Source organism: Schistocerca serialis, chromosome 1 (assembly GCF_023864345.2).
Source record: "Schistocerca serialis cubense isolate TAMUIC-IGC-003099 chromosome 1, iqSchSeri2.2, whole genome shotgun sequence".
Lineage (NCBI taxonomy): Eukaryota > Metazoa > Arthropoda > Insecta > Orthoptera > Acrididae > Schistocerca > Schistocerca serialis.
In genome coordinates, this window is record NC_064638.1 from 1,106,939,476 (window position 1) to 1,106,958,096 (window position 18,621).

Genomic DNA, 18,621 nt, shown 5'->3' on the forward strand with positions numbered 1-18,621 from the left:
TGTATGAATATCAAGAGCTCAGATGGAAACCCAGTTCTAAGCAAAGAAGGGAAAGCAGGAAGGTGGAAGGAGTATATAGAGGGTCTATACAAGGGCGATGTACTTGAGGACAATATTATGGAAATGGAAGAGGATGTAGATGAAGATGAATTGGGAGATACGATACTGCGTGAAGAGTTTGACAGAGCACTGAAAGACCTGAGTCGAAACAAGTCCCCGGTAGTAGACAACATTCCATTGGAACTACTGAAGGCCTTGGGAGAGCCAGTCCCGACAAAACTCTACCATCTGGTGAGCAAGATGTATGAAACAGACGAAATACCCTCAGACTTCAAGAAGAATATAATAATTCCAATCCCAAAGAAAGCAGGTGTCGACAGATGTGAAAATTACCGAACAATCAGTTTGATAAGCCACAGCTGCAAAATACTAACACGAATTCTTTACAGACGAATGGAAAAACTAATAGAAGCCGACCTCGGGGAAGATCAGTTTGGATTCCGTAGAAACACTGGAACACGTGAGGCAATACTGACCTTACGACTTATCTTAGAAGAAACATTAAGGAAAGGCAAACCTACGTTTGAGCATTTGTAGACTTAGAGAAAGCTTTTGACAATGTTGATTGGAATACTCTCTTTCAAATTCTAAAGGTGGCAGGGGTAAAATACAGGGAGCGAAAGGCTATTTACAATTTGTACAGAAACCAGATGGCAGTTATAAGAGTCGAGGGACATGAAAGGGAAGCAGTGGTTGGGAAGGGAGTAAGACAGGGTTGTAGCCTCTCCCCGATGTTATTCAATCTGTATATTGAGCAAGCAGTGAAGAAAACAAAAGATAAATTCGGAGTAGGTATTAAAATTCATGGAGAAGAAATAAAAACTTTCAGGTTCGCCGATGACATTGTAATTCTGTCAGAGACAGCAAAGGACTTGGAAGAGCAGTTGAATGGAATGGACAGTCTCTTGAAAGGAGGATATAAGATGAACATCAACAAAAGCAAAACGAGGATAATGGAATGTAGTCGAATTAAGTCGGGTGATGCTGAGGGAATTAGATTAGGAAATGAGACACTTAAAGTAGTAAAGGAGTTTTGCTATTTGGGGAGCAAAATAACTGATGATGGTCGAAGTAGAGAGGATATAAAATGTAGACTGGCAATGGCAAGGAAAGCGTTTCTGAAGAAGAGAAATTTGTTAACATCGAGTATAGATTTAAGTGTCAGGAAGTTATTTCTGAAAGTATTTGTATGGAGTGTAGCCATGTATGGAAGTGAAACATGGACGATAAATAGTTTGGACAAGAAGAGAATAGAAGCTTTCGAAATGTGGTGCTACAGAAGAATGCTGAAGATTAGATGGGTAGATCACATAACTAATGAGGAAGTATTGAATAGAATTGGGGAGAAGAGAAGTTTGTGGCACAACTTGACCAGAAGAAGGGATCGGTTGGCAGGACATGTTCTGAGGCATCAAGGGATCACCAATTTAGTATTGGAGGGCAGCGTGGAGGGTAAAAATCGTAGAGGGAGACCAAGAGATGATTACACTAAGCAGATTCAGAAGGATGTAGGTTGCAGTAGGTACTGGGAGATGAAGAGGCTTTCACAGGACAGAGTAGCATGGAGAGCTGCATCAAACCAGTATCAGGACTGAAGACCTCAACAACAACAACAACAACAACAACGGTTCAAGCTTCACGTCCGGACAGAGTAAACTTTCACCTTCAAATAACCCCACAGGTAAATGTATGGCACTGTTAAATCGGTCGAGCGAGGGATGCTCTCGGGAGTTCTGACTGATTTCTGAGGGTTGACTTTCGATTAGATGCGCTGGCAGTATTGTTCCAGGAGCAGGAATTGGATATCGCGACTGAATCTTGAAATGCTTACGAAAGGCACGTTTCACGCACACGACAGATACACAGTAGCGAAAACAGCACTCCACCGAGAACGAACGATGTTGCTTCGACCAGGGTGACATGATTACTGACCTATATATGGGATGAAACTTTACACGCTGCACCACTAATAAACGGTGCCATCGTAGCTGTATCTCATTTTTCGCGCGCGTTTTTCAAATTTAAAATCATCAGAACGTTATGAAATACTCTGTATTCGGTGTGCATGTACATAATCATTAAGAAAAGTAAACAAAAATTCCGCTATTTGTTCGCAGTACAGAAACTATGGAGATTAACATGTGCGTGGATTTCAGTAAATATGGAGCAGTACAAAGCAGTAACAAAATTTACGTACGTTGATTCAAATGAGAAGGATCTAATCCAAGTAAAATCTTTTTCGCAACTGTAATATTGCCAGTTCAAAGTCTGGTGACGGTTAGTAGAATACGTTATGTGTTCGAATCGTTGAAAAAATGCGAAAATGTAAGGCTGAATAACTATAAGGTGGGCCACTCGCATTCCAATAGATTGCTACATAAATAAATGATAGATTTACATGAACCAAAGATGAATACATTTAAAATGATCATTACATGTGGTATCGTTGGTTACACTTTCCCATCCATAAAAAGTAGTACATAGATTAGCAGTTACAACAGCATAGAGAAAACAAGATGGCGCGCCAAGTAATACAAATCTTATGATATTGGTGGGGACTCAGATACTTATCTGTATGATTACGGGTGTTACCGAATACAGTTCTATACTCAGTTTCAATACCATATTTTGTTACAGATTCTTTCTTCGGAGAGTGAACGAGGATACACCCGTCGTGTTCTATCCAGAGTCGAACTACAGCGCTCTCTGACTACCCGACATAACTTCTACACCCTTACGCTGTTTTCAGATCTGCTTAATCCTTCATCATCCCCTGAAATTGTATTTTTGCTCCTTCAGTTCTATAAATAGTTCTACTAGTGTATCTGAACTTTGGTAACGTAGACGTATATTTTTTCAGTAACTGTAAAATTTTACCATGAGTGAGAAGTCTGGCTTCTGTCGTAGGTTTATGAGTAGTGAGTTACGGTGTGGGATTTGTTCAAAGTATTTTCATGGGGGGAATGCAGTGGGGAAGCCATTGGTCATTTTAGTGAGATCATCTCCAGGGAACGCAGAATCTGTAGTAGAAATAAGATAATACAGGAGCAGGAGCGTACGATCTGTGCTCTTCAGGTGCAGTTACAATGCGCAAAGGAGAAACTAGAGAGGTTTAAGAGGGTGAAGGATGGTGGGGAATGGGAACTGGCAATTGGCAAGAAGGCAACTAGGAAGAGGAGGTATTCAGACAGTTTTACTTTGCGTACATGCAATAGATTTGATCAACTGTCAGAGCTGAGTGGAGAGGAGCCTAGTGTAGCTGTAGATGTAGGGAACATGCAGCAATCCTCAGCAATTAGGAGGCCTAGGATAGTTGCAAAGTCTAGCAGAAAGAAGAAGGTTCTGCTGCTAGGTAGTTACCACGGTAGGGGTGTGAACCAGCAGTTGCAGAATTGTTGGGGAGTGAGTACCAGGTCACCAGCATCGTGAAGCCTAGCGCAGGGTTGGCTCAGGTGACTGATAGCTCAGGTGGATTATGTAAGAATTTTACGAAGGAGGAACAGATAGTGATAGTGGGTGAAGCAGGGAACAGTCTTCATAGGGACGGGGAATATGATGTAGGTGGTGACCTGGTAAAGATAGCTACTCAAACTGGCGGCACTAATTTGCATTTCGTGCAACTGTTTCAGCGTCGTGATCGGCCTCACCTTAATGCGACTGTTAACGTGGGGCTGGGGAGGGCACTGATGGCAGAGGGCTTGGGTCACATCTCAGTGGTGCCAGTTTATCAGTAGATTGGGTTTCACTAGGCATGCCCTGCACCTCAATAGGTATGGGAATGGGAGGCTGGCTAAGGTTATAGGTGACAGTGTAGTGGGTGGAGGAGGTGGTGGTGGTGGTGGTGTCACTCATGGAAAATATCCTATAGTAGTTGGTGTTAGAGCTGCACCTTTTTTAGATTGAAGTCAGCTGATAGGTATACCTGCTTAAAGGAAGTCCCTCTAACTAAGGGCTCACCTTCTGAAGGATGTAATGTTTCCAAACAGAGAAGGAATTAGCATATTTCATCAAAATATAAGAGGTATTAGAGATAAAGTTAGGGAACTGCTTGTAGATGTTGACTCTGAAATTATTAGTGTATCAGAGCACCACTTAAATAATTTGACAATTCAGAGACTTCCTTTACCAGGATACAGATTAGCTGACTGTTTCGCAAGGAGTTCCTTGAGGGGTGGGTGAGTAGCTATGTACGTAAAAAACAGTATTCCATGAGAGTCCATAGACATATCACGACACTGCACTGAACAGATATTTGAATGTTGTGCAGCGGCAGTTGAATTTAGTGAAACTAAACTTCTAATTGTTGTTTATAGGTCCCCTAACTCCGACTTCATAGCATTTCTGCTCAAGCTAGAGATGGTTCTTGATTCACTTTTTAGGAATTACCAGAAACTAGTTATATGTGGTGTCTTGAATATAAATTTTGTATATGATGGTGCAAGAAGAAGGATGTTAGTAGATCTCCTACATTTATATGATCTGATGCAGACTGTGTTTTTTCCAACTAGGGTGCAGGGGAACAGTAGCACAGAAATAGCCAATATTTTTGTTCATTCTTCATTACTAGATGGGCATTCTGTTAGTAAAAGCGTGAATGGCCTTTCAGACCAAGATTCACAAATTTTAACACTTAAAGGCTTTCGTACTCAAACCAAAGTCATATTCAATTACAAACTATGTAGGAAAGTTAATCCAACAGAAATAGATAGTTTATTAAACCTTGTCATGGAACAAGAGTGGCAGGATATTTAAGTGCCGATAACATAGAATAGATGATAAATATAATGCTCGCCTTAACACATTTCTCATGCTCTTTGAGTGTTGCTTTCCATTAGAACATTCTAAAAGGGGTGATAGTAGTAATGGGCAGCCCAGGTGGCTGACTAGTGGGGTAAGGATATCATGTAGAACAAAGTGGGAATTATATCAAAATGCTAGAAGTAGTCACAATCAAGCTACAGTGGCCCATTACAAACAGTATTGTAAGGTGCTTAAAAAATGTTATCAGGAACGCAAAGAGTATATGGTATGCAAACAGAATAGCTAATTCACAGGATAAAATTAAAACCATATGGTCAGTTGTGAAGGAAGTGTCTGGTCAGCAGCACAAGGTCGACGATATAAATTCAGTTCGTAGTAAAAATATTTCTGTTACAGATAAATCAAATATATGTACAGTATTTAACAATCATTTTCTGAGCATTGCTGGTGAATTAAATAAAAATTTAATTTCTACAGGAAATCATAGAACTTTCTTGGAAAATGTCTTTCCGAGACTGATGTCTGAAATACTCCTCTGTGATACAGACAAGAGGGAAATTGATTCAATAATTAAATCACTGAAAACTAAGGTCTCTCATGGTTATGATCTAGTATCTAGCAGAATATTAAAGTACTGTGCTGCTCATGTCAGCCCTATATTTAGCCATATTTGTAATTTTTCCTTTAGTAATGGTCAGTTTCCTGAGCGATTAAAGTACTCAGTAGTAAAGCCGCTTTATAAAAAGGGAGAAAGGCATAATGTAGATAATTTTAGACCTGTTTATATGCCATCAGTGTTTGCAAAAGCTATTGAAAAGGCTGTGTATGTAAGGATAATTGATCATTTTATATCACGCGATTTGCTATCAAATGTACAGTTTGGCTTTAGAACTTGTTTAACAACTGAAAATGCTATATTCTCTTTTCTCTGTGAGGTAATGGATGGGCTAAAGAAAAGGTTTCGAACGCTTGGCATATTTTTTGATTTAACTAAGGCATTTGATTGTGTTGATCACAAAATATTGCTACAGAAGTTGGACCACTACGGTATACTGAGAGTAACTCACAATTGGTTCACCTCTTACTGTAGCAACAGGCAGCAAAAGGTCATTATTCACAATGTTGATAACGGCTGTGATGTGTGGTCTGAGTGGGGTACTGTCAAGTGGGGGGTGCCCCAGAAATCAGTGTTGGGGTCACTCCTGTTCCTTATTTATATAAACAAAGAAACGCAAGGTATATCTATTTAAAAAAAGCTGATAAAAATGCTCCTAACGCCTTTTTAAGAGACAGTCTTCACTCCTTCCGATATGATCATGTAAGTGTAGAAAAGTTGTGGAATGTTTTCAAAGAGATAGTATCGACAGGAATTGAGAGGTATATAGCACATAAATTAATAAGTGATGGTAGTGATCCCCCATGGTACACAAAACGGGTGAGATAGTTGTTGCAGAAGCAACGAAAAAAGCATGCCAAATTTAAAAGAACGCAAAATCTCCAAGATTGGCAAAGTTTTACAGAAGTTCGAAATATGGCGCGTACTTCAATGCGCGATGCTTTTAATAATTTCAACAACGAAACTCTGTCGCGAAATCTGGCAGAAAACCCAAAGAGATTCTGGTCATACAAAAACCACACTAGTGGCAAGACACAACCAATACCTTCACTGCGCGATAACAACGGTGAAGTCACTGATGAGACTGCCACTAAAGCAAAGTTATTAAACACGGTTTTCCGAAACTTCTTCACCAAAGAAGACAAAGTAAATATTCCTGAATTCCAATCAACAACAACTGCCAAGTTGAGAAACACAGAAGTAGATACCCTCGGTGTAACGAAGTAGGTTATATCACTTAATGAAGGCAAGACCTCCGGTCCAGATTGTATACCAGTCAGGTTCCTCTCAGAGTATGCTGATAAAATAGCTCCATATTTATCAGTTATATACAACCACTCGCTCACAGAAAGATCCGTACCTAAAGACTGGAAAATTGCTCAAGTCACACCAATACCCAAAAAGGGAAGTAGGAGTAATCCGCTGAATTACAGGCCTATATCACTAACGTCGATTTGCAGTAGGGTTTTGGAACATATACTCTATTCGAACATTACGAAGTACCTCGAAGAAAACTATTTATAGACACATAGTCAGCACGGATTAAGAAAATATCGTTCTTGTGAAAAACAACTAGCTCTTTATACTCATGAAGTAATAAGTGCTATCGACATGGTATGTCAAATTGATTCCATACTTCTAGATTTCCAGAAGGCTTTCGACACCGTTCCTCACAAGCGTCTTCTAACCAAACTTCGTGCCTACGGAGTATCGCCTCAGTTGTGCGACTGGATTCGTGATTTCCTTTCAGAAAGGTCACAGTTCGTAGTAATAGACGGAAACTCAAGGAGTAAAGCAGAAGTAATATCCGGCGTTCCCCAAGGAAATGTTATAGGCCCTCTATTGTTCCTGATCTACATTGAAGACATAGGAGACAATCTGAGCAGCCGTCTTAGATTGTTTGCAGATGATGCTGTCATGCAAAGTCATCAGATGATTAAAACGACTAGCAAAATGATTGAGATATGATATCTGTATGTTGCGAAACGTGGCAATTGACCCTGAATAAGGAAAAGTGTGAAGTTATTCATATGAGTACTAAAAGAAAACAGCTAAATTTCGATTACGCGGTAAGTCACACAAATCTGAAGGCTGTAAATTCAACTAAATACTTAGGGATTACAATTACAAATAACCTAAATTGGAACGATCACATAGATAATATTGTGGGTGGAGCAAACCAAAGACTGCAATTCATTGGCAGAACACTTAGAAGGTGCAACAGGTCTACTAAAGAGACTCCTTACACCACGCTTTTCGGCCCTATTTTGGAGTATTGCTGTGCGGTGTGGGATCCGCATCAGGTGGCACTGACGGATTAAATCGAAAAAGTACAAAGAAGGGCAGCTCGTTTTGTATTATCGCGAAATAGAGGAGATAGTGTCACAGAGATAGTACGTGAATTGGAGAGGCAATCATTAAGAGAAAGGCGTTTTTCGTTGCGACGGGATCTTTTCATGATATTTCAATCACCACTTTTCTCCTCTGATTGCGAAAACATTCTGTTGGCACCCACCCACATAGGGATAAATGATCATCACGATAAAATAAGAGAAATCAGGGCTCGCACAGAAAAATTTAAGTGCTCTTTTTTCCCGTTTGCTGTTCGAGAGTGGAACGGTAGAGCGACAGTTTGAAGGCGGTTCATTGAACCCCCTGCCGGGCACTTTATTGTGAATCGCAGAGTAATCACGTAGATGTAGATGTAGATGTATGCCCTCTAGTATTACGGGTAACTCTAAAATAGTTATGTCTACTTGGTAGTAAAGGATGTTGTGTGCAACATTGGCTCGGTTTCAAATAGTGCAGTTCATGACCTAAGTTCATGGCTTGTAGAAAATAAACTAACGCTATATCACTGTAAGAATCAGTTTTTACAGATTCTAACAGACAATTGAACAAAACCTGGTGTTTTAATTTCACAGATCGGGCATATGATTAGTGAAACTGAGCAGTTCAGATTTCTAGGTGTTGAGATAGACATTAAGCTGTCGTGGAAAGCCCATATTCAGGATCTTGTTCACAAACTTAATACTGCCATTTTCGCTATTCGAACGGTATCAGAAGTGAGTGATCGTTCGACACGAAAATCAGTCTACTTTGGTTATTTTCATTCGCTTATGTCGTAAAGTATTATATTTTGAGGTAACTCTTCCCATTCTAAAAGGATATTTTTGTCTCAGAAACGGGCGGTTCTGGCAATAAGTGGTGTAAGTTCACGAACCTCTTGTCGACCTTTGTTCACGAGTCTGGGTATTTTGACATTGGCCTCTCAATATGTATATTCCTAATTGTCGTTTCTTGTTACCAATATTAGCTTATTCCCAAGAATAAGCAGCTTTCACTCGGTTAATACTCGGCAAAAATCAAACCTGCATTTGGACCGGACTTCCTTAACCCTTGTGCAAAAAGGTGTGCAGTATACTGCTGCTTCCATTTTCAGTAATCTGCCACTCGAATTCAAAAATCTGAGCAGTAATCCAAGCGCTTTCAAATCGAAACTGAAGAGTTTCCTCATGGGTCACTCCTCCTATTCTGTCGAGGAGTTCCTTGAAAAATTAAGCTGATTGTTATTGTATTGCTGATAGCATTTATTTAAACTTATGGACTGACTTTTTTCAGGTTCATGGAAATTTATTTTTATCTGTTATTACTTTTATGTTGTAATTTCATGTACTGACACTTTCCATGACCTCGGAGATTTGCTCCTCAATTTGTTCCTACGGAACTTGACGTGTAAATAAACAAATAAAATTCAGCATTTCACGTCCATGGAGTGAATACAAGCAATGGGACCTATGCATAATGATAATAACTACGGTTTGCGATCGCGTCGGCAGAGGGTTAAAAATAGGTATACAATTAAATTGGATGGCATTTCTGTCGTCTTATAGGTAACCTTCTTGTTAGATAGCGTAATAAGGTAATCGATGCATATCATAATAACAGGAAGCACCCTCAGTTAAGATGGCCCCAAAATCTTGGCACCCACATGTTTTTGTGAAACTGTTTTACCCCAAACAAGTACAAGGGCTATATTACTGGATCCATCCTTTAAGAGGTACTCAGTTCCTTTATAAAAAGTCAAAATCTAATCCACTTAATATATCTCTGAGTGAAAAAAATCGATTATTGATAAAGGTGAAATATATTAGTATCTGTGAGTACTATCAATGGTCAAAAACATTGTTTTAACATCTGGAATATTTACGAATTATTAGTGTTGCCTATCTCTGACACGTCATGACATGTTTCAAGTGTGTATCTACGATGTTTCGACGACTATGAGAAGTATATGCACAGTGCAGTATGGTGTTTGTGCTCTCATTGGTTACCGGAAGGCCGAGGGTGAAATACGGTACCTGCACGTAGCCTACTCGTTTCGAATAGCACGAAAGGGACCCATCCAATGGAGTGATCAGCGTCAATAACTTTACTTGCCCTCACTCCATGTCGCCCTGCTTAGAGGTTCATTCTACCACCCTCATCTCCTTATCGGTCATATATCGGCAATTCATTATCTTATTGAATGGCGTACATGAATAGTTCTCGTTAAGTTTCGCAACATTGAACCCATTGCATCCACACTGGTTCACCACTCAGAAGGTAATCTTGTTAAGGTCGGTTAAAATATGTGTCTTTAGCGAGATTAAGTTTTTGCTAGGTTCCAGTGTCAGGGTAGAGTGATGCACATTGATAGACTCTTTAAGTGTAAGTAAGCACTTTATTTCATCCAAGTTACAATGTCACTAATAAGTAGCACAGGCTAACGATCACGTCTGGTCTTCTCATTTTCCGTGACCACTGAAACAAAGAAAGGGAACACATATTACAAAAATTCTTCGACATTTGTACAGTCAGATAAGTCCATTTGTGTAGAATGTAGACAAATTTTTTCATTTCACTACCAAATTTTATGGGTTAGATTACTTTACTTTTTCATTCATTTTTTTGTGAATAATTCCTACAGTGCATCGTCGAGAACATAGTCTGATTGAATCATTTGTTATGCTTATAAGATGGCGTACTACTGTAGCAGCAATGAAAGTGCGTGATTGAATTTTCAACCACTACCGTGAGTCCACACATCAAACAGAAATTTATAAGCCGGGAGCTTTTGTATTATAATATTCTGAATATTAAATATTGCACTGTTTTACGCATACTGATCTCAATGTATCTATAATAAATATCGCTTACTGTTTTTCTGTGTACTTTAATATCACATGTTTAGGATTATAATTTAATTTGCGTGGTAGTTGCAGAAACTTAGCATTTTAGCACAGCAAACTACTTTGTAAGCCTTATCCAATCAACGTGGATGAAAGGAGCAAACGTCAGATTTGAGTGTATTGCTATCAAGCTTTACCTCTACAAAGCTGTATAAAACAAACATGTAAATACACAAACACAGAATAAATGATTTATATTTCTTATCAAATGATCAGAGCTTCAGTAATTTTCAGATACTATGTCCATTCACACTAATTTAGCAGTCACAATCGCGTTTTATTATTGCAACTACTACTACTGGTTTCGATAGTTACGGTTATCGTTAGGTAGCCCGTCTGCACCATAAATATACCGTGATCAGTCCAAAGTCACCTCACACGCAAAACACCAAATACCCAAACTGCTGCTAGTCATGAAAAACAGGAACGTGACTGATACTTGAATGTGAATATATTTAAAATGACAGCCTGCTTGCACCAATCACCACTGTTCTTGAATATGTTACGTTAAGCTTTGATGGCTCCTCAGAGGCATTAACTTGTAAGTAGGATACAATAGTGGAAATCAGAATAAAGGCAGGTTCCTATGAAAGTCATATACAATGTCTGAGGCATACAGGTACAGAATTTACTATGAAGGAAGGGGAAGGGTAAATTGGCTGGGGAAATAGCAGGAAAGTTAAAGGGGGGAGGCACTGTCATGAGTGGTAAAATACCAGTGGTTATAGGATTCAGAAAAGACCCTTTTTTAGGGTAGGGAGGACAGAAAGAAAACAAATTTTAAGAGAGGTTAGAACTGAGACAAACCTTCAGTTTGAGAAAGAAATCAAAAAACATAATTCCAGCTTATTACATCAACATAAACAGCCATTGGTTAAGAATTTTCAACTGTCAGCAGATATTTTAACTCCATCCAATTTTAAGTCAGTCAATGTGAAATGTCAGCTATCTTTATTGCATCAAAATATTCGAGGACTGAGAAATAAAATTAATGAATTAACTATCTGCATAGATGAATTAGAGTCTTCAAACCCAGCTGACATAATCTGCCTCTCTGAACATCATGTGACCACTGGTATAGAACTTTTAAGTGTTACAGGGTTTAGGTTAGCATCTCACTATTGTAGATCAGAAATGGAGAAAGGAGGAGTTGCCACATTCATCAGGAACTGTCATAAATTTAAGAACATAGACATTCATAAATTTTGCCTAGAACAGCATATGGAAGCATGTGCAACAGAATTAGATTTTCACAAAAAATCTTTCATAATATTAAGTGTATATCGAGCACCTGCAGGTAACTTTAATCTGTTTGTAAACCACCTTGAAGCTGTACTGGCCCATTTAACAACCAAAAACAAAGAAATAGTGGTTGCTGGTGATTTCAATGTAGATTTCCTTAAAGACTCTCCCAATAAGAACCTATTTGAGTTAGTAACACTATCATTCAACTTAATTCCCACAGTAAAGTTCCCCACTAGGATAACCACTTGCTCACAAACAGCCATTGATAATATCTTTATAGAAAAGTCAAATGAACAAAATTATATTACAAAACCAATAGTCAATGGCCTCTCAGACCATGACATGCAGTTCCTTCTGTTAAATGTTAATACTGAACAGGATATAAAATCTGTTAAATCTGAGCTCAAGAGGGTAATCAGTAAGCCAAAAATTGATTATTTTAGGACACTCCTCAGAGACATTCACTGGACTGATGTTTACAGTGCTCATGGCATGAATGAAAAATATAACATTTTTGCTAATAAAGTGCTTACCTTATTTGAACACTGCTTTCCCCCAAAACTTACCAAGGTTAGAGCAAAGTCTACAAAGAAGCCATGGATTACTCGAGGAATAGGGGTATCTTGTAAAACAAAAAGAAAACTGTATCTGTCAATCCGAAACATTTCCAATGTTGATGCTATAGCACATTATAAGAAATACTGCAAAATATTAAAGACTGTAATACGGATATCAAAGCAAATATATTACAAGGAAAAGATAGTCATATCAGATAACAAAATAAAGACAATATGGGATATAGTGAAGGAGGAGACCGGTAGAACCAGACATGAAGAGGAACAAATAGCATTAAGAGTAAATGATGCATTGGTGACAGATGTGTATAGTGTTGCAGAACTTTTTAACAAACATTTTATAACTGTTACTGAAAAGATGGGGTTGTCAGGTTCGGTAGATGCTGCTATGGATTACCTTAGACCAGACATTTCAAGTAACTTCCATAATATGAATTTGACCCTCACTACCCCAACAGAAATAATGTCCATCATAAAATCTTTAAAATCAAAAACATCTAGTGGGTATGATGAAATATCAACAAAGTTAATTAAAGAATGTGATTCTGAGCTAAGTAACATATTAAGCTATCTGTGTAACCAGTCGTTTATCAGTGGAATATTTCCCGAATGGCTGAAATATGCTGAAGTTAAGCCACTGTTTAAGAAGGGAGATAAAGAAATAGCATCAAATTTCCGTCCAATTTCACTGTTGCCAGCATTCTCAAAAATTTTCGAAAAAGTAATGTACAGTCGTCTTTATAACCATCTTATCTCAAATAACATACTGTCAAAGTCACAGTTTGGATTTCTAAAAGGTTCTGATATTGAGAAGGCTATCTACACTTACAGTGAAAATGTACTTAATTCATTAGACAAAAAATTGCAGGCAACTGGTATATTTTGTGATCTGTCAAAGGCATTTGACTGTGTAAATCACAATATCCTTTTAAGTAAACTAGAATATTATAGTGTAACAGGAAATGCTGCAAAATGGTTCAAATCTTATATCTCTGGCAGGAAACAAAGGGTGTTATTAGGAAAGAGACATGTATCAAGCTATCAGGCATCATCCAACTGGGAACTAATTACATGTGGGGTCCCACAAGGTTCCATTTTGGGGCCCTTACTTTTTCTTGTGTATATCAATGACCTTTCATCAGTAACATTACCAGATGCCAAGTTTGTTTTGTTTGCTGATGATACAAACATTGCAATAAATAGCAAATCAAGTGTAGTCTTAGAAAGATCAGCCAATAAAATATTTGTAGACATTAATCACTGGTTCCTAGCCAATTCTTTGTCACTAAACTTTGAAAAAACACACTACATGCAGTTCAGAACTTGTAAGGGGTGTCCCAAGAGTATATGTCTAACATATGATGACAAGAAGATAGAAGAAGTGGACGGTGTTAAATTCTTGGGATTACAGCTTGATAATAAATTCAACTGGGAGGAGCACACCACAGAACTGCTGAAGCGTCTTAACAAATCTCTGTTTGCAATGCGAATTTTGTCAGACATAGGGGATATAAAAATGAAAAAGCTGGCATACTATGCTTACTTTCATTCCATAATGTCATATGGGATTATTTTCTGGGGTAATTCATCAAGCCAAGCTAAAGTTTTCCGGGCACAAAAACGTGCAGTAAGAATTATATGTGGTGTGAACTCAAGAACATCCTGCAGAAGCCTGTTTAGGGAACTAGGGATCCTAACTACAGCTTCCCAATATATTTATTCCTTAATGAAATTTGTCATTAAAAATATATCACTTTTTCAAACCAACAGCTCAATTCATGGAATCAATACTAGAAATAAGAATAATCTTCACAAGGATTTAAAGTCACTTAGTCTTGTACAAAAAGGTGTGCATTATTCAGGAACACACATTTTCAATAACTTGCCAGCAGCCATAAAAAGCTTAACAACCAATGAAATTCAGTTTAAGAGAAGCCTAAAGGATTTATTGGTGGCCAACTCCTTCTACTCCATTGATGAATTTCTGAGGAAAACCAACTGATTTGTATATAAGTACAACATAACTTCTGCACAATTTCAGTGCAGTAATGTGTTCACTGAAAATTTGTGTGTGTGTGTGTGTGTGTGTGTGTGTGTGTGTGTGTGTGTGTGTGTGTGTGTAAGTATAATCTAACTTCTGCACCATTTCAGTGCAGTAATGTGTTCATTGTAAATAAGTATTACAGTAGTTGTATTACATGTTTCTTACCTTATAAATAAATATAAAACTTTTTTATTTTAAATTCAGTGCAATAGTATTTGTAAAATGACTCTTAGTGTTCATTAAAAAATGACGATCATTCCACTTGGGACCTGTGGAATGGTACACTAGCTTATTTGTTTTAGTTTAAATATTTGTCATGTATTGTTGTTTTTCTGACATGTTCCACATCCTGGAGGACCTCCTCACTACGGATCAATTGGAATGAAAGTAAATCTAATCTAATCTAATCTAATATATATAATAAATAAACAATCATGACGGAATTACACAGTTTCTTTCAGAATACGAGTTATAAAGTAATGCATTTGTATTTCCTCGATGGAAATTTGTATAAAGTCACTCACTGTCCTGTTGTGTTATTGCATTGTTAGTACTTCATCCAATCCCCGTTCTGCCTAATTTGTTAAGCTTGGTAGTTCTTGCGGTGAAACTGTCGCCCACTCTACTCGTATTGCTCTTTTCAGCTCACACACGGCCTCAAATTGCCTTATATTGCGATAAACACGCTTTGTAAGTATTTCCCAAACGTTTACTACGGGGTTGAAACCCAGGCTACGTGCAGGCCAGTTAAATATGTCGATATTATCATATTCAAACCACTTTTTTGCTGTGCAGAGATCTCCACGGGTGCATAATCTCGTTGAAACATTAGATTTTCGTCCGGTAGGTCCTCATACATTCTAATCCTTTCTGTCTTGTTTTACATATTAGAGTTCATTCTAGTGTTCGTCCAAGCAATGTGTGATTTACCCTTAGCGCAAAGTGCTGCGCAAACCATAACACTTCCACCACCAAAACTTCTGCTCATTTTTACCTGCTCCTCTGTCCTCCAGTCAAGTAAATCGTATTGAAATCCATCCGAATCATCTAAATTAAACTTCTTCTCTTCACTGAAGAGAAAGTTTCTGCAGTCGTTTCTTGAAAGTAAGGTGTTTTCATTTGATGAAATTTGTAGTAAACGTGTGGCAGTTGCTGACAATTACAAATAAGAAACAAGTTGAGGAGAAAAACTTTTGGTGACCGTTACTTTGCACAAACGTAACAGTCTCGTAGCCTGAGATAATTTTTTACTTTGCCCATATTTTCCATTCTGTCCATATCCTGCACCGAATCTAGCGTATTTATAAATCACTGTACTTGAACGGTTCAACGTCTTGGCGATATGACGATTAGAAAGTCCCGTATCCACTTAAGCACCGATTTTTGCGCTTTCATAACATGATCACAATGTCACACTCATGGTTTCAGTACACAGCACGCACTGTCACTAATGGTGCCTGTCTCCTATCTGTAGGAAACACACCCACCCACACACCCACACATACACACACATACACACACACACACACACACATACACACTAACACCGCACAGAGCCGACTGCCTTTACGCCGAGTTCCACCCTCTACCACATGAATTGTTGATATCTCGTTATACACTGTACTACTGACATCAAATGCGATACCATTTGACTGCATTTGTCACTATACTGGATTTCATACTACTCCATATACACTGCGTGCAGTTATTTCAACCAACAATACTAATTTTTCTACAAATATCAATGCCTTTATACTGACCTCCACTGCTGCATGTGAATGTATGAGTAACTGGCCTTTTACAGGAGTCAGAGAAATTTCACTAGAGAACAGATGAAACCAGTCTGAATAAACGTCGCGGTAAATACGGTGTCCGCTATGTGAATGGGTTTTGTTTGATACGTCCATATCGGCTGTAGGTGTAGGAATTCAGGCGGCTGATACTCACTACTTGCCGCCGCCGCCCCCAAAGCTGCCGCTGGAGCTGGAACTGGAGGCCTGGGAGCTGCTTTTGGAGAAGCTGCCGCTGCCACCGCCGCCGCCGCGACCGCCGCCGCCTCCGTGGCCGCCACCGCCGCCTCCGCACGTGTTGCAGCCGCCGCCGCCTCCGCGCTTCACACGTGCTGCTTCACCTGCGGGGGCAACACTGACGTCATTACCGCCTCTTACTAAGCACTTATAGCTGTGCTCTATACGTAAATGCTAAATTCTAGCAGAAAGTTACTTTTAACATTATATTGTGTGTTTTGCCTTGGTCCTCGTGACTCTACCGTCATCTTACCAGTGAACTGAACTCATCGAACTATGAGAGGAATGGTGATATGAGTAATGCGAAGCGCTTTAAATGACGTTCTTCCCATACACAACGCGCTGGCGTTATTTCACAATAATCCATACCGCCACCGAGGCATATATGGCATTTCTCGGCATAAATTTGTATGTATGATTTACTGTTCTGTCATAGTCATTCCCAGGAAAATAACCTTTGTTGTGGGGAGGCATACTATCAGAACATTGGACTAAAGAGACAGCATACCTAGTGTTACCACATCGGACTGTACACATATTCTCTACTCTAACGTGGAAGAGTTCACTCTTTGAAATCAGCTCCATTTTAGGGTGCAGTTCCTTTTCAGCCAAACACCGGACTAGTTTTGTGAAACTTCATTGTAGATGACCATCAGCTGTTTAATATTTTTTCTATGTTCAGTGCTACCGGTTTCGACCAGTAGACCATTATCAAGCCGAAACTTTGCAAAACTTCGGCTTCATAATGGTCTGCTGATCGAAACCGGTAGCAGAGGGCATAAAAATAAAGAGCTAATGATCACATACAATGGAGTTTCCCATTCATTTGACAGCTATAAAGCCCCATCTCATCCCAAATCTAAACCGGACTAGTTCTTAGACAGAGAGAGTGTGTCCCCAATTGCGAATAAATGAGAAGGAATTTCCAGCCACCGGCCGCGGTGGCCGTGCGGTTCTGGCGCTGCAGTCCGGAACCGCGAGACCGCTACGGTCGCAGGTTCGAATCCTGCCTCGGGCATGGGTGTGTGTGATGTCCTTAGGTTAGTTAGGTTTAAGTAGTTCTAAGTTCTAGGGGACTTATGACCTAAGATGTTGAGTCCCATAGTGCTCAGAGCCATTTGAACCATTTTTTTTTTTTTTTTTTTTGAATTTCCAGTTCTAGCAACTGCCTTACAGACGAGGGAGATCTCCCGAAAACCTTGTCCGAAAATACTGGACTGGAACTACGTTTAACTTATTCCTGAGCCAATAATATCCATTTGCTCCAGACAGAAATCCAAAATTTGTGCATTTTTATCTTTTATTTAGTATTTCCGTTAACTGTTTTGGAGGTTGTAGTTCATTGTTGAAAGTACCCGTGGTCTAGGGGTAGCGTCTTTGATTCATAATCAAAACGTTTTCGGTCCCGGGTTCGATCCCCGCCACTGCCTAAATTTTGATAAATAATCAGCATTGGCGGCCGAAGACTTCCGGCATAAGAAGTCAGCCTCATTCTGCCAACGGCCTTGTCAAAGAGGGCGGAGGAGCGAATAGAGATTCAGGGCACTCTCTTGTCCTAGGGGTGGGAAATTGCCCCTAAAGGTGGAAGAACCAGCAATGATCAACGACATGAGGATGCAGAAGGCAATGGAAACCACTGCATTAAAGACACGTAACATGTATCCACAGGACATGTCGCCTGTAATTGAAGAAGTGTCATGATGATCTCTCCATTGGCAAAAGATTCCGGAATAGTCCCCCATTCGGATCTCCGGGAGGGGACTGCCAAGGGGGAGGTTACCATGAGAAAAAGATTGAATAATCAACGAAGGGATAACGTTCTACGAGTCGGGGCGTGGAATGTCAGAAGCTTGAACGTGGTAGGGAAACTAGAAAATCTGAAAAGGGAAATGCAAAGGCTCAATCTAGATATACACTCCTGGAAATTGAAATAAGAACACCGTGAATTCATTGTCCCAGGAAGGGGAAACTTTATTGACACATTCCTGGGGTCAGATACATCACATGATCACACTGACAGAACCACAGGCACATAGACACAGGAACAGAGCATGCACAATGT

At 39.3% G+C, this 18,621-nt stretch overlaps 1 protein-coding gene across 2 annotated transcripts in view; it reads right to left on the bottom strand.

The window, feature by feature from the left end:
* The window catches only part of LOC126416573 (keratin, type I cytoskeletal 10-like), a 173,796-nt gene that overhangs the window by 134,656 nt on the left and 20,519 nt on the right, over nt 1-18,621 (bottom strand). Inside the window, exons 3-4 of one of the 2 annotated variants that reach the window (XM_050084340.1) lie at nt 16,480-16,663; nt 10,141-10,240 (exon numbers count right to left, since the gene is read on the bottom strand). The exons of the other annotated variant lie outside the window; for it this stretch is intronic. Coding sequence (XP_049940297.1) covers nt 10,225-10,240; nt 16,480-16,663 — 200 coding nt within the window. The 3' untranslated portion in view covers nt 10,141-10,224. Of the gene's footprint in view, nt 1-10,140; nt 10,241-16,479; nt 16,664-18,621 lie in introns of those variants that run through there. 2 annotated transcript variants of the gene reach the window in all.